Source organism: Scyliorhinus torazame, chromosome 4 (assembly GCF_047496885.1).
Source record: "Scyliorhinus torazame isolate Kashiwa2021f chromosome 4, sScyTor2.1, whole genome shotgun sequence".
Lineage (NCBI taxonomy): Eukaryota > Metazoa > Chordata > Chondrichthyes > Carcharhiniformes > Scyliorhinidae > Scyliorhinus > Scyliorhinus torazame.
The window spans coordinates 270,332,478-270,355,251 of record NC_092710.1 but is presented as its reverse complement, the minus strand read 5'-3'; the positions used below and the strand labels follow the sequence as shown (position 1 = coordinate 270,355,251).

The window sequence follows — 22,774 nt, the reverse complement described above, 5'->3', positions numbered from 1 at the left end:
AGCCCAGCTCTGCAGCTTATCTATATCCCTCTGTAACCTGCTACATCCTTCCACACTATCGACAACACCACCTACTTTAGTATCGTCTGCAAATTTACTCACCCACCCTTCTGCGCCTTCCTCTAGGTCATTGATAAAAATGACAAACAGCAACGGCCCCAGAACAGATCCTTGTGGTACTCCACTTGAGACTGTACTCCATTCTGAACATTTCCCATCAACCACCACCCTCTGTCTTCTTTCAGCTAGCCAATTTCTGATCCACATCTCTAAATCACCCTCAATCCCCAGCCTCCGTATTTTCTGCAATAGCCTACCGTGGGGAACCTTATCAAACGCTTTGCTGAAATCCATATACACCACATCAACTGCTCTACCCTCATCTACCTGTTCAGTCACCTTCTCAAAGAACTCAATAAGGTTTGTGAGGCATGACCTACCCTTCACAAAGCCATGCTGACTATCCCTGATCATATTATTCCTATCTAGATGATTATAAATCTTGTCTCTTATAATCCCCTCCAAGACTTTACCCACTACAGACGTGAGGCTCACCGGTCTATAGTTGCCGGGGTTGTCTCTGCTCCCCTTTTTGAACAAAGGGACCACATTTGCTGTCCTCCAGTCCTCTGGCACTATTCCTGTAGCCAATGATGACATAAAAATCAAAGCCAAAGGTCCAGCAATCTCTTCCCTGGCCTCCCAGAGAATCCTAGGATAAATCCCATCAGGTCCAGGGGACTTATCTATTTTCAGCCTGTCCAGAACTGCCAACACCTCTTCCCTACGTACCTCAATGATAATTCAGAAAATATTGCAACAGTAAATACTTCCTTAAAATGTTCCTTCAAATTTCCAAGAGACTTAACATGGTTCAGCTGGTTTAGCACACTGGGCTAAATCGCTGGCTTTTAAAGCAGACCAAGCAGGCCAGCAGCACGGTTCAATTCCCGTACCAGCCTCCCCGAACAGGCGTGGAATGTGGCGACTAGGGGCTTTTCACAGTAACTTCATTGAAGTCTACTTGTGACAAGAAGCGATTTTCATTTTTCATTTTCAAACAGTATCACATCAGGTTAAAGGATATATATATATATATTCTGTAGAATGGCAGAGACATATTAGCTTGGTTGCCTTCAGCTCCAGCAAAACAGCCAGGCACTTTTAAACTGCTCTCAGCAAAACCAGCCAGGCACTTTTTAAGCTGCAAAACCAAACTGCAAAACTTGCAGCTCTCTGGAAACACACAGACACTGCTTTTAAACTGAAACTTAAATCCTGCAAAATGGCTGAACTGAGCTGAGCTCCACCCATTCTATGACATCACTGTTTTCTTAAAGGTACATTGATTAAACATCCAGTTCCTAAAGGCAGTCTCGCATGACAATATAATTAAAGGTAGCGCTAGGGCACATCTAACAAGGTTGAGGATGAGTTGATTGTTTGCGGAAGTGGAGGATAATTGTGAGTGGACACCTTTAGCTTCGGGGGGGGGAGGGGGAGGAGGATGGTGGGTGGTTGGGGTATGGGGAGGGGTTGCTTTCTCTTTGTACTATTTTTTGTTTGGAGTGGTGTGTGTTTTTGTTCTTATGTATAAAATGTTAAAAACTTAATTAAAATATTTTTTTAAAAGAATAAAGTAGCCCGCTTGTTTGGCACCCCTTCCACAAACATTCATTCCCTTCACCACCGACGCACAGTAGCAGCCATGTGTACCATCTACAAGATACACTGCAGGAACTCACCAAGGCTCCTTAGGCAGCATCTTCCAAATCTACGATCACTACCATCTAGAAGGGCAAGGGCAATAGGTACATTGGAACACCACCTCTTGGAATTTCCCCTCCAAGTCACTCACCATCCCGACTTGGAAATATATCGCCATTGCTTCATTGTCGCTGGGTCAAAATCTTGGAGCTCCTTCCCTAATAGCACAGTGGGTGTACCTACACTACAAAAACTGCAGCGGTTCCAGAAAGAAGCTCACCACCACCTACTCAAGGGCAATTAGGGATGTAGCCCTAACATTGTAAGGATGTAACAAAATGCTAGCCTGGCCAGGGAAGCTTACAAAATGTATTGGTGACCATAAGAGCGGGGGGTGGGGAGGGGCACTGGTCACCATTATAGTGGGGCAATGAGATGGTGCTGGTGTCCATAAGAGCAAAGGGCAAGGTGTAGTATAGTCATTGTACTGTGGGGAATAAAATAGTGATGTTGAGAATACAATTACTACTTAACATCTGAACATAGTTTTTTAATTGCGCTGGTCTCCTGTTTTTTCTTTAGTGACAATAATATGTTATTGGGTGACAGGACACTGGGTTCGTGGCCAAAATGACTCTGAGCAGCTCGGGTTGAGGCACGTGGCTGGGAGGCGGGTGGTTGAGCAAATCACTTTGTGAAAGGCTGCTCTTTAACCCAATAGCAGCAAGTGCCGAGTCTCCAGCCTGTGAAGTGAATGAATGAAAGAAATGAGGCTCATCTCCTCGGATAGGTAACATGGCGGAGCGACAGGGAGCTCGCCTTCGCCGGACTCGCTACCTGACGACTGTTACTGGCGACCAGACAATTCGGATTTACTCGGGGAGGTGTTTCTTTTCTTTCGAGTAATTGGCCGTAGTGCTAAACTCTTGTCGCTGATGGGCAGCGGGTTGGCGGGGGAGAAGTTGGAAGAAAGAGGAAAATGAGCTGGGACAGCAGAGCAACAGGTAAAGGTGGTCAGTGCAAAGAGTGAAAGAAACAGATGTGAAGATCAAAGCGGCGCGATCTTTTCATTCCGCTTTTTAAAATGACGGGATTATTTTTTTCACAATGAAGGAAGTGTTCGAGGAGAGTGGCTGTGTGTGCAGCCCGCTCTGCTGTCCTTTCTGCCCGGCGTTCCCGGCTACAAGGGCGCGCTCTCTCTCCGGGTGCTCACACACCAGCCTTGCTGTGTGACCGCTGACTCCAGCTTCATTTACTTTCCACAGAGCTCCCCCCCGCCCCCCAAATCATGTTTTAAACCCTTTTTGTCTGATTTTTTTTTGTGTGCGTGTTTTAAAGTTTGGGCTGAATGTTAACTTGGCAAAACAGCTGTTTAAAACGCACGATTGGGCATTCCTCGTGAGTGTATCCAGACTGGAGGATGTATTGTGGCAAAGGCAACATTTGAAGACACATCACGCAAATTTCTTTCAACATTGGGGGGGGGGGGGCAAGTATTTTGACGTGATAATAGCACTGCATTAAAAGTTAGATTTTGATGGCAATGCCTTGAATATGCTTTTTAAAAAATATATATTTATTAAAGTTTTTTAACACAATTTTTCTCCCTTACAAACAATAACCCCCTCATAACAAAAAAAACCGAGAAATCGCACAGAGCAAAATATATACATGGCAAAATGATATATTTACACAGCTTTGTACACTGGCCCTCACCCGTACGTGCCAGTTTCCCCAACCCTTCATGTTATCTCTTGCTCATCCACCCTCCCAGGCAGTCCCCTCCACCCCTCGCCACCCCAAGGTTGCTGCTGCTGCTGACCGACCTTCCTCTAACGCTCCGCGAGATAGTCTAGGAACGGTTGCCACTGCATGTAGAACCCCTGCGCAGACCCTCTCAAGGCGAACTTCATCCTCTCCAACTTTATGAACCCAGCCATATCATTTATCCAGGCCTCGAGGCTGGGGGGCTTCGCCTCCTTCCACATTAGCAAGACCCTTCGCCGGGCTACTAGGGATGCAAAGGCCAGAATGCCGGCCTCTTTCGCCTCCTGCACTCCTGGTTCGTCCACTACTCCAAATATTGCTAGCCCCCAGCTTGGCTTGACCCGGAATTTCACCACCTGAGATATTACTCCCGCCTCTCCTCTCCAGAACCCCTCCAGTGCCGGGCATGACCAAAACATATGGACATGGTTCGCCGGGCTCCCTGAGCACCTTCCACATCTGTCCTCTACCCCAAAGAACCTACTCAACCTCGCCCCCGTCAAGTGCGCTCTGTGGACCACCTTAAATTGTATCAGGCTTAGCCTGGCACATGAGGAGGAGGAATTAACCCTACCTAGGGCATCAGCCCACAGACCTTCCTCGATCTCCTCCCCCAGCTGCTCCTCCCATTTACCCTTCAACTCTTCTACCAGCGCTTCCCCCTCTTCTTTCGACACCTTGCCCTCCCCGACCCATACACCCGAGATCACCCGATCTTGAACTTCTTGTGCCGGGAGCAACGGGAATTCCCTCACCTGTCGCCTCACAAAAGCCCTCACCTGCATATATCTAAAGGCATTTCCCGGGGGTAACTCGAACTTCTCCTCCAGTGCCCTAGGCTATCAAACGTCCCGTCAATGAACAGGTCCCCCATTCTTCTAATCCCCGCCCGATGCCAGCTCTGGAACCCCCCGTCCATCTTCCCTGGGACAAACCGGTGGTTACCCCGATCGGGGACCACACCGATGCTCCCATTGCACCCCGGTGCCGTCTCCACTGGCCCCAGATCCTTAGCGTTGCCGCCACCACCGGGCTCGTGGTATACTTTGTCGGCAAGAGCGGCAGCGGTGCCGTCACCAATGCCCCCAGGCACGTTCCTTTACAGGACGCCATCTCCATCCTCTTCCGTGCCGCCCCCTCTCCCCCCATAATCCACTTGCGGATCATCGCCACATTTGCTGCCCAGTAGTAGCTCCCCAGGTTTGGCAGCGCCAACCCTCCTCGGTCCCTACTGCGTTCCAGGAACAAACAGAAACCTCGGAATGACCACCATTTTGACCGACTGCACTCTACCCGCCAGCGAGAGTGGTAACATGTCCCATCTTTTGAAACCCTCCTCCATTTGCTCCACCAACCTTGTCAGATTCAGTTTATGTAGGGTTCCCCCAACTCCTGGCTTTGAACATGCTTAATACCTGAATAAAACCTATTGGAGGCAACGCACCAAAGCAAATGGTTCTACGTCTCTCTGGATAGTGTCATGCAATAATCCCTTCCGTCCTATATCAATAAAGAGATCCTGCACTTTAAAAGCAAAAGTAGTTTGTTAGGTTTATTTGAAGTGAAAACAAATGCACCTGAGGCATATAAAGTGGCCTTACTTGCAAATGTTGTATATTTCCAGCAACGTCTGTATCAACATTTGCATGTTTTCTACTCCTTTAAACTTTGTGTTATTCATTCTAGGGATGTGGGCTTCATTGGCTAGGGCAGAATTCATTGCCCGTCCTTGAGTGCGCTTGAGAAGGAGGTAGTGAGCTATTTTCTTGTATCTCTGCAGTCCATGTAATGTGCTGCTAGGGAGAAAGTTCTCGGATTTTAACCCATCTAGAAGGAAGGAAAAGTCAGAATGGTGAGTGGCTTGGAGGGGAACATCCCATGGTTTTCCCATGTATCTGTTGCCCTTGTCCTTCCAGATGATAGTGATCATGGTTTGGAAGGTGCTGCCTGAGGAGCCTTGGAGAGTTCCTGTATTTTATCTTGTAGATAGTGCACATTGCTGCTACTGTGCATCGGTGGTGGAGGAAGTGAATGTTTGTGGATGGGGGGCAGCACCGTGGTGCAGCAGTTAGCACTGCTGCCTGATGGCGCCGAGGACCCGGATCCAATCCTCCTGGCCCTGGGTCACTGTCCATGCGGAGTTTGCACATTCTCCCCATGTCTGCGTGAGTCTCACCCCACAACCAAAAAAAGATGTGCAGGATAGGTCGATTGGACAGGCTAAATTGTCCCTTAATTGGAAGAAATGAATTGGGTACTCTAATTTATTTTGTAAAATGGGGAGTCAGGAATTGAGTCATTCTCCGCAAGATTACTAGCCTCTGACCTGCTCGTGTAGCTGCAGTATTTAATGGCTAGTCCAGTTCAGTTTCTGGTCAATGGTAAGCCCCAGGATGTTGACAGTGGGGGTTCGGTGATGGTAATGCCACTGAATATTCACCCCAAACCTGGATATTGTCTCTGTCTTGCTGCATTTGGACATGGGCTGCGTCAATACCAGAGGAGTTGTGAATGGTGCTGAACATTGTGCAAACATCAGCGAACATCCCCTCTTCTGACCTTATGATGGAAGGAAGATCATTGACGAAGCAACTAAGATGGTTGGGCCTACAACGCTACCCTGAAGAAACCGTGCAGTGATGTCCTGGATTGATCACCAACAATCACAGGCATCTTCCTTTATGCCAGGTATGACTCTCAACCAGTGGAGAGTTTTCCCCTTGATTTCTATTGACTCCAGTTTTGCTAGGATTCCTTGATGCCACACTTGGTCTTAACTTGATGTTAAGAGTTTGGTTCTTTTCTGTATGTTTGATCCAAGGCTGTAATGAGGTCAGAAGCTGAGTGACCCTGGTGGAACACAAATGGGTGTCAGTGAGTAAGTTGTTGCTAAGCAATTGCCGGCTGATACTGATAATGGCACCTTCCATCAGGGGACTTCTGGTAGTGACATAAAGGTGGAGGTTGCAAAGACCCCTGGTGTCTTTGAATTTTGGACTTTTATGCCCGGTCTCAGGGTAGGTTATGGATGAGCTGGTGTGTGAAATCATAAGGAGTTGGGGAATGTCGAAGTCCCAGAAGAAAGGTCTTGGAAAGAAAAGGGTGAGCGAGTCTGCCGGCGAGTGTTGTGAGTCCGGCAGGAGGGAAGATGGCACAGTTTGGTTATCGGGTGGGGCTGTTCCCATCATGGTCAAAACTCTGACCGAGGTGGTGTGGCAGAGTTTGAAAGGCTGTTTGCCAAACGTTTGGAGATGCTTTGAAGGCTTTGCTTAAAGAGTGGGTGAAGGAGGCGATTGACCCGATAAAGATGACATTGATGAAGTCATCGGTTGAGGGGTGGGAGAAAGGAGAGAAGCTGAAGGGTGTGGAGGAGGCATTGTCGCAACGCAGCGACTAGTTCACCTCGATGGGTGAGGAGCTGTGGAGGATTGCGGGGGTCAATGAAGAACTCAGAGCCGAGATGAAGGATTTGGAAAACCGGTTGAGGAGGCAAAATTTGAGGATTGTGTGTCTGCCTGAGTGGCTGGGGTGGAGGGCCCGAGGCTCACTGAGTACTTTGCGAAGGTGTTTGTCGAGTTGATTGGATGGTGGAAGAGCCCTCCATCTATGAGTTGGACAGGGTGCATCGGTCGCTTAGGCTGAAGCCGAAAGCAAATGAGCCACCAAAGGGCAGTGCGAAACTGTTTTCATAATACCATGTGAAAGAGAAAGTTATGAGCTGGGCGAAGGAGAAACGAGATGTGAAGTAGGAAGGCATTGTCAGACGATATACCAAGATCTTGACGGTGAAGTTGGCGAGAAGGTGGACAGCCTTTGAATGGGTAAAGGCGGCATTGTACGGAAGAGGAGTGAGGTTTGGAGTGTCCACCCAGTGAAGCTGAGAGAGACTTTCAATTCGAAGGACTTTTATTTTGAGGTGGCGGAGGCGTTCATTAAGGCTGAAGGACTGGGACTGAGATGAGAGTTGGGATTTCGACTTGGTTGGTGGGAACAGAAGATCTTTTTTTCTTATTGAGATTTTTCCTTGAATTGGGGTTTTGTCTCTGTCAGTTTAATGGGGTGGGGTGGGGGGGGGGGGGAGTTATTTGCCTGTGTTTTTGTTTTTCCTTATGGATGTGGTTCTTTGTTTCATGGTTTGGGGGGAGGTGGGGTTTGAAAAATGAAAATCGCTTATTGTCACAAGTAGGCTTCAATGAAGTTACTGTGCAAAGCCCCTAGTCGCCACATTCCAGCGCCTGTTCGGGGAGGCTGTTACGGGGTTTTGGGCATGAGGGACCAGGTTACTGAGGAGGGGGGTAGTTCCTGGCAGGGGTAACTGTGCTAGCAAACAACGGAGGTTGAGGGGTGACCTGATAGAGGTCTACAAAATTATGAGGGGCATAGACAGAGTGGATAGTCAGAGGCTGTTTTCCCAGGGTAGAGGGGTCAATTACTAGGGGGCATCGGTTTAAGTTGCGAGGGGCAAGGTTTAGAGGAGATGTACGAGGCAGGTTTTTTACACAGAGGGTGCCTGGAACTCGCTGCCGGAGGAGGTGGTGGAAGCAGGGACGATAGTGATGTTTAAGGGGCACCTTGACAAATACATGAATAGGATGGGAATAGAGGGATACGGACCCAGGAAGTGTAGAAGATTTTAGTTTAGGCGGGCAGCATGGTCGGCACAGGCTTGGAGGGCCGAAGGGCCTGTTCCTGTGCTGTACTTTTCTTTGGTCTTTGTTCAAACAAAGGTTGGCTAGTGAACTGGATTGTGGTGGGGGAGGGGCTGCAGTCGGTGGAGTCTGGTAGAACAGGTCTCGTTGGACCTGGGAGGTGTGAATGGGGGGGGAGGAGATCCATACTGGGTGAGGTGAATTGGGGGTATGCGGGGGATCTGGAGCCGGGGCTCCTGACAGAGGACGGAGTTGCAGACGAGGTTCGACCTACTGTCCACGGTGAACACCACGGTGAAAGGTGCTGCCGTTAAGGTTGGAGGTGTTCGTCAAGGGCAAACAACTGTCTTTGAATGTGAGGTGGCTGCTGAATGTGGTTCTTTCTCCGACGGAGGGAAGGGTGTCGGAGGTGGTGGTAGCATTTGATGAGGAGAAGGCATTTGATCTGGTGTTGATCTGATGGAGTGGAGTTATTTGAGGCCGATGTTTGAGATTGGGCTGAAGTTTGTGGCATGGACGCAATTGCTGTATAAGGAGCTGATGCGAGTGCGCGCACAAATAATATGAATTCAGGGGGCGGGATGCCCCGCCGCGCCACACATCTGCCTCAACCTGCTGAAGGTAGTGTACAGGGCCCACCTGGCAAAGTCAAGGATGTGCCAGCTGTTTGAAGGAGTGGAGGATGTCTTGAGCAATGTGGGAGGGGCCCTGCAAACCATGTACATATGTTTTGGTCCTCCCTGAAGTTGGAAAGGTTTTGGAGGGTGATTTTCAGCATTTTGGGGATTCTGCCTGTTGAGCCCGGGCCCCGAGAAACCATATTCAAGGTGTTGGACAGGCCGGAGTAGCATACGGGTGCTGGGGCAGATGTCTTTGCCTTCGCCTCGCTGTTTGCTGGCAGGTGGAGATCTTGTTGGGGTGGAGATCAGCTTCTCCACCCTGTGCCTTTGGCTTGGCGGGGGGGACTTGCTGGAGTTATTGGCCCTGGAGAAAGTGAAATTTGCTCTAAGGAGGGTGAGTGACGGGTTCTACAATAGTTGGGATTTATTCATTTTGCAATTTGGAGAGCTGGTTACTGTTGACCACTGAGGGAGGTGAGGGGGGAGGTATGTGGAGGTAGGGGTTTAAGTGTTGGGTGAGTTTTATTATAAATTGTAAAAATGTTGAGATATTTGGTATAAAAATGCTTTTTTAAGAAAAAAGACACCTTCCATCACTTTGACTGATGAGATGGTAGTTGGCCGTTTTGGATTGTTGTGAACCACTGTTATTGTAGTCCCACTGTTACTTACAGCGCTGTATATATTCTCTGTTACTGTTTGTTCCATTGTTACTCACTGTGTTATGTATTGTTGTTCTTCCGTGGTTCCGCCCCACTGGGTGTTGTATATAGTTGACTGATCTGTAGCCCTGTCTCCAGTCTGGGTTCAGCAGCAGACAGGCTACATCTTAGAGTATTAAAACCATTACTTTGTTTTCTACAACTTGCCTCGTGTGTAATTATCATAGAATTTACAGTGCAGAAGGAGGCCATTCGGCCCATCGAGTCTGCACCGGCTCTTTGAAAGGGCACCCTACCCAAATTCAACACCTCCACCCTATCCCCATAACCCAGTAACCCCACCCAACACTAAGGGCAATTTTGGGCACTAAGGGCAATTTATCACGGCCAATCCACCTAACCTGCACATCTTTGGACTGTGGGAGGAAACCGGAGCATCCGGAGGAAACCCACGTACACACTGGGAGGATGTGCAGACTCCGCAGACAGTGACCCAAGCCGGAATCAAACCTGGGACCCTGTAGCTGTGAAGCAATTGTGCTATCCACAATGCTACCATGCTGCCCCTTAATTGATGGTGCATCAATTTAATACTCTTAAGATAGTACGATGGAGAAATCACTCAAGCCTGAGCGATTGGACCTGGACCCAGAGGCAGCCGATGCCACCGCGATCTTCCAGCATTGGCTAAGCTGTTTCGAGGACTACCTCGACTCTTCCACTGACGCCGTCTCAGAGGAATACAAGCTTCGGGTCCTCAACGCCCGGGTGAGCCACCGAATATTTACCCTCATCAGAGACGCAGCCACATACGACGAGGCGATTACACTCCTCAAAGGGCAGTACGTGAGGGCAGTAAATGAGGTGTACGCCCGGCACCACCTCGCCATGAGGCGTCAGTGCCCACGAGAATCTTTGGCCGCGTTCCTGCGTGACCTACGGGTACTCGCCCGGAATTGTAACTGCCAGGCAGTAACGGCTGTTCAACATACCGAGCTCCTGTTCCGGGACGCCTATGTGGCCGGCGTTAAGTCTGACTACATCAGTCAACGCCTGCTCGAAGGGGGTACCCTCGACCTAAACGACACGGTGCGGCTCACAAACTTCCTGGAAGTGGCCTTCTGGAATGTGGATGCCTTCACGCCCGACCACGTGGCTTCCTCGTGGGCGTCTTGGGTGCAGCCATCACCCGATCCGGGGTGTCACAAGTCTGTGCTGCCCACCAACTCCGGGGGACCATCCTGCTACTTCTGTGGCCAGGGTCAGCACGCCAGACAATGCTGCGCAGCTCGGAACACAACCTGCAGCGAGTGTGGTAAGAAGGGCCACTTTGCAAAAGTCTGCCAGCCCCAGCCTAAAACGTCCAAATCCCGCCGCGTGATATCTTGCCTCTCGGGACCGCCCACGTTTAACGCGTCATCTGCCTCGTGCGACCCGTGGAGTCCGCCATCTTGTTCGCCATCTCTGACGCGACCCGCCACGTGCGACTCGTGGGGGCCGCCATCTTGGCCGCCATCTTCTACGCGACCCACCATGTGCAACTCGTGGGGGACGCCATCTTCGGCGCCACCCGCTACCACCGACCAGACCAGCCACCTTCCGCAGCTCGCCTCCGTCACCCTCGACCAGTCCCGGCCCCGTCATCTCAAGAACTCCATGGTGACTGTCCGAATCAACAAGCGCGTGACGACCTGCTTATTCGACTCCGGGAGGACAGACCGCTTCGTCCATCCGGATACAGTAAGGCGCTGCTCCCTCCGAATTTTTCCTGTATCCCAGACAATCTCCCTGGCTTTCGGATCACACTCTGTTGAGGTCCGGGGAGACTGTGTCGCAGCTCTTGTGATACGTGGCGTAGAGTATGTTAACTTTAAACTCTACGTCCTCCCCTATCTCTGCACTCCCCTTTTATTAGGCCTAGACTTCCAATGCCATCTCCGAAGCCTGACAACCTTCGGTGGAACCCTGCCCCCTCTCACCGTCTGTAGCCTTGCGACCCTTAAGGCCGCCCCGACCCTCGCTAACCTCACCCCGGACTGTAAGCCCGTCGCCACCAGGAGCAGACGATACAGTGCTCGGGACAAGGCCTTTATCAGGTCAGAGGTCCAGCGACTCCTGCGGGAAGGGATCATAGAGGCCAGTACCAGCCCCGGGAGAGCCCAAGTGGTGGTCGTCAAGACTGGGGAGAAGAACCGGATGGTCGTCGACTACAGTCAGACGATCAACCGGTACACGCAGCCCGATGCGTACCCCTTCCTCACATATCTGACATGGTCAACCAGATTGCGCAGAACCGAGTCTTCTCCACGGTAGACTTGAAGTCCGCGTACCACCAGCTCCCTATCCGCCCGGAGGACCGCTAATACACTGCCTTTGAGGCAGATGACCGCCTCTACCACTTCCTCAGGGTCCCCTTCGGTGTCACCAATGGGGACTCAGTCTTCCAACGGGAGATGGACCGAATGATTGACCAGTACGGGCTGCGGGCCACATTCCTGTATCTGGATAATGTCACCATCTGCAGCCATGACTAGCAGGACCATGACGCTAACCTCCAGCGTTTCCATCACACCGCCAAGCTCCTTAATCTTACGTATAATAAGGAGAAGTGCGTTTTCCATACGACCCACCTAGCCATCCTCGGCTACGTTGTGGAAAACAGAGTCCTAGGGCTCAATCCCGACCGCATGTGCCCCCCACTACCCCAAGGCCCTGAAGAGATGCCTGAGGTTCTTCTCGTACTATGCCCAGTGGGTCCCCAACTATGCGGACAAGGCACTCATCAAATCCATCCTTTTTCCCCTGTCGGCTGAGGCCCGCCTAGCCTTCAACCACATCAAAGCGGACATTGCCAAGGCCACGAAGCACGCTGTGGACGAGCCCATCCCGTTCCAGGTGGAGAGTGATGCGTCTGATTTTGCCCTGGCCGCTACCCTCAATCAGGCAGGCAGACCCGTGGCCTTCTTTTACCGTACACGCTAGGACTCCGAAATCCGACAGTCCTCCGTCGAGAAAGAAGCCCAAGCCACTGTGGAAGCTGTGCGACATTGGAAGCATTACCTGGCCGGCAGGCGATTCACTTTCCTCACTGACCAACGGTCGTTAGCCTTCATGTTCAATAACACACAGCTGGGCAAGATCAAGAACGACAAGATTCTGAGGTGGAGGATCGAACTCGCCACCTACAATTACAACATCTTGTATCGTCCTGGGAAGCTCAATGAGATCCCAGATGCCCTATCCATGTGCCAGCGCACAAGTAGACCGACTTCGGGCCCTCCACAATGACCTCTGTCACCCGTTTGTTTTCATTTTGTCAAGGCCCGCAATCTGCCTTACTCCATCGAGGAGGTCAGGACAGTGACCAGGGGCTGCCAGGTCAGCATGGAGTGCAAACCGCACTTCTATCGGCCAGACAAAGTGCATATGGTGAAGGCTTCCCGCCCCTTTGAGTGCCTTAAGCATCGACTTCAAAGGGCCCCTCTCCTCCACTGACCGTAACATGTACTTCCTCAACATCGTTGATGAGTACTCACGTTTTCCCTTCGCCATCCCGTGCCCTGACATGACCTCGGCCACTGTCATCAAGGCCCCACACAGCCTCTTCATCTTGTTCGGTTTCCCCACCTACATTCACAGTGATCGGGGCTCCTCGTTCATGAGTGATGAGCTGCGTCAGTCCCTGCTCAGCAAGGGCATCGCCTCCAGCAGGACTCCCAGCTACAACCCCCGGGGAAACGGACAGGTGGAGAGGGAGAATGCGACGGTCTGGAAGGCCGTCCTCCTGGCCCTACAGTCTAGAGGTCTCCCAGTCTCCCGCTGGCAGGAGGTCCTTCCCGATGTGCTCCACTCTATCCGGTCGCTTCTGTGTACTGCCACCAACGAGACTCCTCACAAGCGTATGTTTGCCTTCCCCAGGAAGTCCACCTCCAGGGTCTCGCTCCCGGCCTGGCTGACAGTCCCAGGGCCTGTCCTCCTCCGGAAGCATGTGAGTAACCACAAAACCGATCCCCTGGTCGAGTGGGTTATGCTTCTCCACGCTAACCAACAATATGCCTACGTGGCACATCAGGACGGGCGGCAGGACACTGTCTCCCTCCGGGACCTGGCACCTGCTGGTTCCCCACCCGACCCTCCACAGTGTACCTTCATTACCATCGCCCCCGTGCCTACACCGTCTCCCTCTCTGTCGACGCTTGAAGAAGAAGAGGACGACACGCTCCTGGAGTCGCAGGTCTCAACACCAGTGCCCACACCACAGCCTGGACTGAGGAGATCACAGAAGATGGTTAAAGCTCATGATAGACTTAATCTATAAGTTTGCTTCACCCCCGCTGGACTTTTTTTTTTAAACAGGGGGCGAATGTGGCAAACCACTATTATTGTTGTTCCACTGTTACTTACAGCGCTGTATATATTCTCTGTTACTGTTTGTTCCATTGTTACTCACTGTGTTATATATTGTTGTTCTTCCGTGGTTCCGCCCCACTGGGTGTTGTATATAGTTGACTGATCTGTAGCCCTGTCTCCAGTCTGGGTTCAGCAGCAGACAGGCTACATCTTAGAGTATTAAAACCATTACTTTGTTTTCTACAACTTGCCTTGTGTGTAATTGATGGTGCATCATGGATTTATCCTGATTATGTGTGCAGGACATACCTGGGAAAGTTTCCACATTGCCGGGTAGATGCCAGTGTTGAGGATTGGTTTGTCGTTGTTGTTTCCGGTGTCTAAGTCAATACGTTTTCCCTTCGCCATCCCATGCCCTGACATGACCTCGGCCACTGTCATCAAGGCCCCGCACAGCCTCTTCACCTTGTTTGGTTTCCCCACCTACATCCACAGTGATCGGGGCTACTCGTTCGTTCATGAGTGATGAGCTGCGTCAGTTCCTGCTCAGCAAGGGCATTGCCTCCTGTTTGGTTTGATCCTTGGCTTTTTTAGTGGTATGATGCAACTGAGTTGTTTTCAGAGGGCAGTTAAGAGCCATTGCTGTAGACCTGAAGTCACATGTAGGCCAGGAGATTTCCTTCCCAAAGGATATTAATGACCAAGGACATTTTTACAACAATCAATAATGGTATGATCATCATTAGACTTTTAATTCCAGATTTCTTTATTGAATTCAGTTGGGGTGGAAAGTGGGAGGTCCGCGAGGAAAGCATTGCAATAGTTAATTTTGGAGGTCAAAAGAGATAAGGAGCTACAGCAGCTTTTGTGTTTGAGGTGCAGGCAGAAATTCAAGCAATATATAATAAAGTTGGCAATCTACATTTACCATCAGCTTTTGCCAGTAGAGCATTTGACTTGGCCTATTCAGATGTTCCATTACTCTGTGGTTAGGTCTGCTGATGGTTGCAGAGATTCAAATATCATTTATCTTTGAGATGGAGAATTAAACAGCTCATTTAAGATCTATTTGCTGTTGGCAGCTTGGCAAAACTGGAATCATTAATAGATAGTGGCTGCTGAATGGTAGTCAGTAAGACTCAGCATTTGGCATTTCCAGTATCAGCACAAATATTAATCATCAAAAATAAAGTGTGAAATGCAGTGCTCACACTTGTATGGTGTTGGCATTTCTAAACTGTAGCATTAACTGCATCTAAGAGTTTCAAAGGAGACTTTAAAAATAATCATGAAGTTGGTTGTAGAATCAAAGAGTTTTGAATATATGATGGGCATGATCACACTGCTGAGAGATCGCCGGAATGTGGCGACGAGAGGATTTTCACCGCAATTTTATTGCAGTTTTTTGTTTTTGTTTTTATGAAATGTTTTATTTAAAACAAATTTGTAACATTTACAGAGAGAAAAAAAGGCCTTGTGCAAAGAGCCTTAAAGTGAAAACGAACAGTGGGAAAGAATAAACATGTTAATATGGCACTTCCCCTATCAGCTCTTTTTGCCCATGCCCCACGTGTTCAACTAAACTAATGTGGCTCTAACCCCCCCCCCCCCCTGGTGCTGCTGCTGTCAGTTTCCTGCGCTGCTCCCTGAGAGTCTGCAAGTGACTTTCTCTCCCTGGGGAATCCCTGGTCACCCCCCCTTGCCCACTTAAGTCTCCTCTGCTCTACTATTTTATTGCAGTGTTAATGTAAGCCTACTTGTGACACTAGTAAAGATTATTATAAGTGGGGTCAAGGGTCACATGGAGAGTAGGCATAGGCCAATCCCCGAAGCAGTCAATATCTAATCTGGTGCCTCATCAATGCAGTGCCTAGCTGAATTGTCCAGGCAAGTAATTTTTTTATTTTACTCAATTAAAATTGATGGATGGTACATTCTAAATATGTCGGGTGGATAAAGCCTGACTTGTGACAATGTACCTGAACTTGTATTGGTCCTTACCAAGGCAGAGGATGCTGGTAAAACATTAGTAGAGAGGTAGTGGATGTGATAATTGATGGGAAGCATGTAATGAAAAGCTGGCTATACCTCAATCCAGGTGGCTTGCATCTCTGATTGCCAGATCGTTGAATAGTGGAAAAAGTGGCACCCTTATTTCAAGGAAAGGTGCATGGATGTTCTTCGTAACTGCAGGCCAGTCAATGGTGGGTATGATTTTGTGTGGCCGCCATCTTTATAGGGAGCACCGTGCAGCAGGGAACGGCAAACATTGCAGTGCCAGCAGCATCAAGATTTAGATTTATTGTCACGTGTACCAAGGTACAGTGAAAAGTATTGTTCTGCATACAGTCCAGGCAGGTCGTTCCATACATGAAAACATATGACATACAATAAATACACAATGTAAATACATAGACATAGGGTGAAGCATATGGAATGTAGTGCTACACCGTAGAGAAGATGCATAGAGAGATCAGTTCAGTCCATAGGAGGGCCATTTAGGAGTCTGCTAATTTGTTTTTGAATCTATTAGTGCGACTTGGAAGAGGCTGGAAGAGAGAAGAGAGGCAGGTGGGAGGGGTCTTTGATTATGGTGCCTGCTTTCCCAAGGCAGTGGGAGGTGTAAATAGAGTCAATGGATGGGAGATTTGTGTGATGGACAGGCTGTGTTCACGACTCTCTGTAGTTTCTTATGCTCTTGGGTAAAGCAGTTGCCATACCAGGCTGTGATGCAGCCAGATAGGATGCCTTTTGTGGTGCATCTGTAAAAATTGGTAGAGTCAATGTGGACATGCCGAATCTCCCTAGTTTCTTGAGGAAGTATAGGCGCTGTTGATAACACTTTTTTAACAATTCTGTCATCCACACTGGGACTAAAATACTTAGGCGGTTGTTTTTGACCGGCACATATGTGATGGGCCGAAGGGCCTTTTCTGTGCTGTAGACCTTTATGACAGTTATGACTAGGGTTAAGGATGAAGATATCAGGAGAGCATAAGGATTAATTATTTTTCTGCAGTGAGTGATGATGACTTGGAACATGATGGCTCCAAGGGTGGTGAGAGCAGAGACAACAAATGATTTCAAAAGGAAATTGCATGGGCACTGGAATGATATAAACTTACAGGACTAAAGTGATAAAAAGGCAGGAATGGATTGACTAAGTTGTTTTACTGAAAGCTGATGTGGACCTGATGTGCTGAATGATGTTCCTCTGTGCTATTACCACTCTATGCATTTGTTTCTGTTTAGGTTTTCAAAAATTCTGGTCTCCTCCAGACTTGCCTGAAGATCGAGTTTTGTATTCTGGTGCTGCAATCATCCCAGGTGAGACACGGTTGATTTTCTTTCCTCTTTGCGTATTTTTATAATTTATTAGAGCAGTTTTGCTTGAAAGATGCACTCGGGCATTTTTGTACATTTGATTTGTTGAAAGTTATTCAACTTTATACTTTTTTGTTTCAACTCTGTGCTGCATGTAAAGGTGTACATGTGAAATGTACGTTGCTAATTTTAGGGGAAGCTGCCATGATGTTAGGTTATTGGTTTAATAGCCGACTCAGTTGCTCCTGGGCTGCTTTGAGTAATACCATCTTTTGCTGACCCCGAGGATGTGCCACTAAGGCAAGATCGGATCTTCTTTGCTGCCTTGCAGAGAGAAACTGGAGTCTTGACCTGTGACCTTCCACTGTTTGTAGCTCCGATCAGGAATTTGGGTCTGTCCCTGTTCTGTGGTAGTGAGTTTTGGTGCATTAACAATCGGTGCTGGTCTCATGATCAGCTGAACATCAAATCTGGTGAAGCTGCTGTCTGAAGTGCCACAATCACTTCAGTAAATATTGGAAGCGTTGTGTCTATCTTTGTACATACAGTATTTATATCATTTTAATGATCTCCATGCTTGACTACATCTTGTTTACCCTATCTTTTTCAATGATCTCCTTGGCAGGCAGTTTTGATCATCAGGGATCTCCCCTTGTCATATTCCCCAGTGCACAACATAGTAAGCTGATATCTGATCTAAAGCATGATGACCTTGTTGAACTTCTCAAGTATTTTCTCCATCGTCTTAGGTCAGTTCAGGTGAAATCTTCTGTTTTATTGTATCCTTTTTATTTCTTGTAATAACTTAACAGTCAACCATTTTGAGCAGTGAAATGTACTATTTTGGATGGGCGGAATGAAGCCCATTGGAATTTGTAATCTGGTGGAGTCTCTCAGCAAACTATGTCCCAGGGGTTGGGCGAACCTTGAAATAGAGGTGTAAAAGGGTAGCAGTTCCTTCAGCAGCTGAGAGACCTTTCCAAAATGCATTTTTTGTTTAACAAGTATTGCATCAATCACTACAGTCATATCTGAACTTGGCTCTGTCAAGGGTTCTGATGACTGGTGTGAAGTTTCATATATTAAGATGATGTTGGGATTCTGAGGTCTGGCAAGGTGCTGAAAGGCATCTTCTGGTATTTCTAATGAACTTAATTCAGGAATGATCTGGTGTTGTGCTGCTGTTTCAAATTCGGTGGGGACAAAGGGACCATTTTCCAGCAAGATGGTATTTTTTTTGTTGTAGATATGAGGGGGAAGGTTTGGCCAGTGTGTAACAAAACTGTGGAACCACAATATGTTTTATGATTTTTCTACACACAACGCATGGATAACATCGTCCACATAGAAAGCTCACCAGTGATAATTCATGGCTACTAGCCATCCGTTTGACCTGGTATAGAATTTACAGAGCAGAAGGAGACCATTCGGCCCATCGAGTCTGCACCAGCTCTTGGAAAGAGCACCCTACCCAAGCACACCCCTCCACCCTATCCCAGTAACCCAGTAAGCGCACGCAACACTAAGGGCAATTTTGGACACTAAGGGCAATTTATCATGGCCAATCCACCTAACCTGCACATCTTTGGACTGTGGGAGGAAACCGGAGCACCCGGAGGAAACCCACGCACACACTGGGAGAATGCGTCGACTCCGCACAGACAGTGACCCGGGAATCGAACCTGGGACCCTGGAGCTGTGAAGCAGTTGTGCTAACCACTATGCTACTGTGCTGCCCAATGGTAGAATTGAAGGAACAATGCTATTTTAACCTTGCATAGACTTAATGGAACAGATTTGGAATATTTTGTGCATACTTTCTCCAAAAAAATGCTTTAATGTAGCTTCATGGTCAAATTCAGTGCCTGAGTGTGAACTACCAAACGATGGAAGTCCCCAGTTCAGTCTCTGATCTGAAATGGGTTGATTAAGGGATACTCACCCTTGTTATGACATTGGAGATTTATCAGCCTCAATGGTGTGTCTTCAAAAGAGGAACATGGGATAAAATTGGGATGGGGAGAAGAAAGAATTGCTTTGGCGAGCAATGATTTAGGGGCTTTAGTTAAATCAGGAGTTACATTTCACCAAAATGAATTTGTTTTAGTCCGAAAAAATGTTAAAATTCTGGAGCAATAGATAAACCGGGTCCAATCATAATATGAAACCTGGGCTGTAGGAGCAGGACTTAGCATTGTTGCCTCACAGTGCCAGGGTTCCCAAGTTCGATTCCCGGCTTGGGTCACTGTCCTGTGCGGAGTCTGCACGTTCTCCCCGTATCTGTGGGTTTCTTCCGAGTGTTGCGGTTTCCTCCCGCAAGTCCCAAAGGACATGCTGTTAGGTAAATTGGACATTCTGAATTTACCCTCTGTGTACCCGAACAGGCGACGGAATGTGGCGACTAGGGGCTTTTCACAGTAACTTCATTGCAGTGTTAATGTAAGCCTACTTGTGACAATAAAGATTATTATTATTACAGGCGACTTGAAGACAGAATAAGAGTGGTAGGCAAATATCTCCCTCACCGAGCAATGAAAACTTGAAACAGACTTGTAAAATAATTAGCTAATGATTAAATTAATGAATATGCTGCGAAAATGAAGATATTAGAGGTGGTGGCCCCACTCCTGGCAGAAAAGCTGGGGTCAAACCTGCCATAGTGTGGCGGGGAGGCTGCGTGTTGATTTTATGGCTGTTGGGCCGTTAATTGGCACAAAGTGATGATGAAGCCCCCCATCTGGGAGGACGTCTTGCTTCCAAGCAGGGAGTCCGAGGAAGCAGTGGCCACTGTTGGGACTGCAGCCAGTCTGCAATGACATGCGTCACTTGAACTGGTTAACAAGGTGAATGGGAATGTTTCGCTGAGGCCAGTGTGGCAGGCCAGGGTGGAGGATTGGGTGGCTGCTGTCGGGAGAGTAGTAGGGGCTTTGGGGAAACCAGTGGGAATGGCAGGGGAGTACTGTGGATTATGGTCTCTGTTGTACCCAGGCGTCAAAGAGGGTGGGAGCCCTCTCAGCACACATCACGTTTGCCAAATTTTGGGATTAATGTATTTTACAAAGGGTATCATACATAACTTCAAGTGTTCATCCTTAAATGCATTTTGCCACTCCCTGCATCTCTTTTTCTTCTTCAGAGTCCTTGCAGCATATTAGCAACATTTCTCCTGTGACAGGATTGTTCTTACATCCACTGACCTGAACAGAAATGGGAACAATGAACTTGCTTCATTATTATTGGGCGGCGAATGTGGGCAAGATGCGGCGGTGATGGGAAGGAGAAGGGGTAGAGTGGGTTAGGATGGAGGAGGAATCTTGTAAGGGGTCTAGTTTGAAGGCTATGGTGATGGCAGCATTGCCAATGGCTCCGAGTAGGTATTCAAGGAGCCCAGTGGTGCAGTCCATGGTGAAGATATGGAATCAGCTGAGGAGGCATTTTAGGGTGGAGGGGATGTCGGTGCTAACGCCGTTGTGCGAGAATCTGGAGTTTGGGGAGGGGGGTGGATAGTGCATACAGGAGGTGGAGGGAAGTAGGGCTGGTCAAGGTGAGGGATCTGTATTTGGATGAAAGGTTCACCAGTCTGGAGGAGCTAAGGGAGAGGGTAGAGCTGCCGAGGGGGAGTTAGGTCAGGTATCTGTAGGTTAGGGCCTTTGCGCGAAAAGTCTGGAGGGGGTTCCCTAGGTTACCGGGGTACACCCTGCTGGCGGGACTGCAGCTTCCGGATATAGAAGGGGAGGGAAGAATTGGGGTTATATACAAGTGGCTGGGGGAGCAGGGAGGTGAGCGGGTGGTGAAGATCAAGTAGAAATGGGGTGGAGTTGGGAGGGAAGATCCATTGGGGAGTATGAGGCACTGCGAAGAGTAAATGGGACCTCCTCTTGTGCAAGGATGAGCCTGATACAGTTTAAGGTGGTGCACAGGGTGCATATGACTCGAGCGAGAATGAGTGGGTTCTTTCAGGGGGTAGCAGATGAGTGTGAGAGGTGTGGCAGGGGCCAGCGAATCACACGCACATGTTTTGCAGTTGTGAAAAATTGGCAAGATTCTGGGAGGGAGTATTCGTGGCCTTAGCCAGGGTACTGGAGGAGTAGGTGGACCCGGACCCTTTGGTGGCGATATTTGGGGTTTCAGAGAAGCCGGAGCTCATGGAGAGGAGGAAGGCCGATGTCATGGCCTTCGCCTCTCTGATAGCACGGCGATGAATTTTGCTCGGGGGGGGGGGGGAGTCTGTACAGACTGTATAGTTGATTGTTGGGAAGTATGTTTCCCGGGGTGTTTATTTGCTGTAACCTGCTTTGATATATGTTTGTAATAAAATACATTTTTAAAAAATGTAATGGGAATAATTAGTGTGGGGTTTGTATCCTGAATTGATTTTTTTATAAGTAGGATTTAATTAATTGTATTTGTGATTAATTGGTTGTAACTCCGTGGAGAATGCACCTCCACCATTGATTCGTAGTCTTTAATAATCACTAATAATACAGCATTGACTGGGGTTAGGAGCAGATCTCACTGTCCCGTTGACCAGAGCATTGGGAAGCCTTTAAAAGCAAGCAGAGGACAACTAAAAAAGCAATAAGGGGAGAAGATGAAATATGAGTGCAAGTTAGTAATATAAAAGAAGATTGCAAATTTTTTTTCGATATATAAAAGGTAAGAGAGGCAAAAATAGACATTGGACCACTGGAAAATAATTCTGGAGAAGTAATAAAGTAAAGAAAGAAATGACAGAGGAATGGAATAGGTACTTTGCATCAGTCTTCAAAGTGGAAGACACCATGAGACCATAATAGACCATCAGACATAGAACATAGAACATTACAGCGCAGTACAGGCCCTTCGGCCCTCGATGTTACGCCGACCTGTGAAACCACTCTAAAGCCCATCTACATTATTCCCTTATTGTCCATATGTCTATCCAATGACCATTTGAATGCCCTTAGTGTTGGCGAGTCCACTACTGTTGCAGGCAGGGCATTCCACACCCTTACTACTCTCTGAGTAAAGAACCTACCTCTGACATCTGTCCTATATCTATCTCCCCTCAATTTAAAGCTATGTCCCCTCATGCTAGACATCACCATCCAAGGAAAAAGGCTCTCGCTGTCCACCCTATCCAATCCTCTGATCATCTTGTATGCCTCAATTAAGTCACCTCTTAACCTTCTTCTCTCTAACGAAAACATAGGAGCAGAATTAGGCCACTCGGCCCATCGCATCTGCTCTGCCATTCAATCATGGCTGATCTTTTTCTCATCCCCATTCTCCTACCTTCTCCCCATAACCCATGATCCTCTTATTAATCAAGAACCTATCTATCTATGTTCTTTTTGGAGTTCTTTGTGGTTGGGGCACCGGGGTGGAGAAGGAGGCTTAGGGCGTTACCGTTCCGGTTACCAGGAACACATTTTCGGTATCTAGGTGTCTAGATTGCAAGGGAATGGGGGACACTCCGGGGGTTGAACTACACACATCTGGTGGGGAAGATCAAGGCGAATCTGCAAAGATGGGATGGTCTCCCCAATCGGTTGAGATGAATACCTTGCTGAGATTTTTATTTTTATTCCAGTGCCTCCCGGTGTTCCTGCCCAAGGCAATTCTCTGATAGATTGACTGGCTTGTGACTCGGTTTATTTGGGCGGGTCGGGGCCCAAGCATCAAGAGGGTGGTGGTTCAATGGGAGAGACCAGCA

At 48.4% G+C, this 22,774-nt stretch overlaps 1 protein-coding gene across 2 annotated transcripts in view; it reads left to right on the top strand.

Moving 5' to 3' along the window:
• Positions 1–2,441: 2,441 nt before the first annotated feature.
• The window catches only part of LOC140410941 (uncharacterized), a 165,748-nt gene continuing 145,415 nt past the window's right edge, over positions 2,442–22,774 (top strand). For both annotated transcript variants that reach the window (XM_072499796.1, XM_072499795.1), the window contains exons 1-3: positions 2,442–2,711; positions 17,008–17,082; positions 17,705–17,828. In XM_072499796.1, the coding sequence (XP_072355897.1) occupies positions 2,687–2,711; positions 17,008–17,082; positions 17,705–17,828 (224 nt within the window). In that variant the 5' untranslated portion in view covers positions 2,442–2,686. The remainder of the gene's footprint in view (positions 2,712–17,007; positions 17,083–17,704; positions 17,829–22,774) is intronic.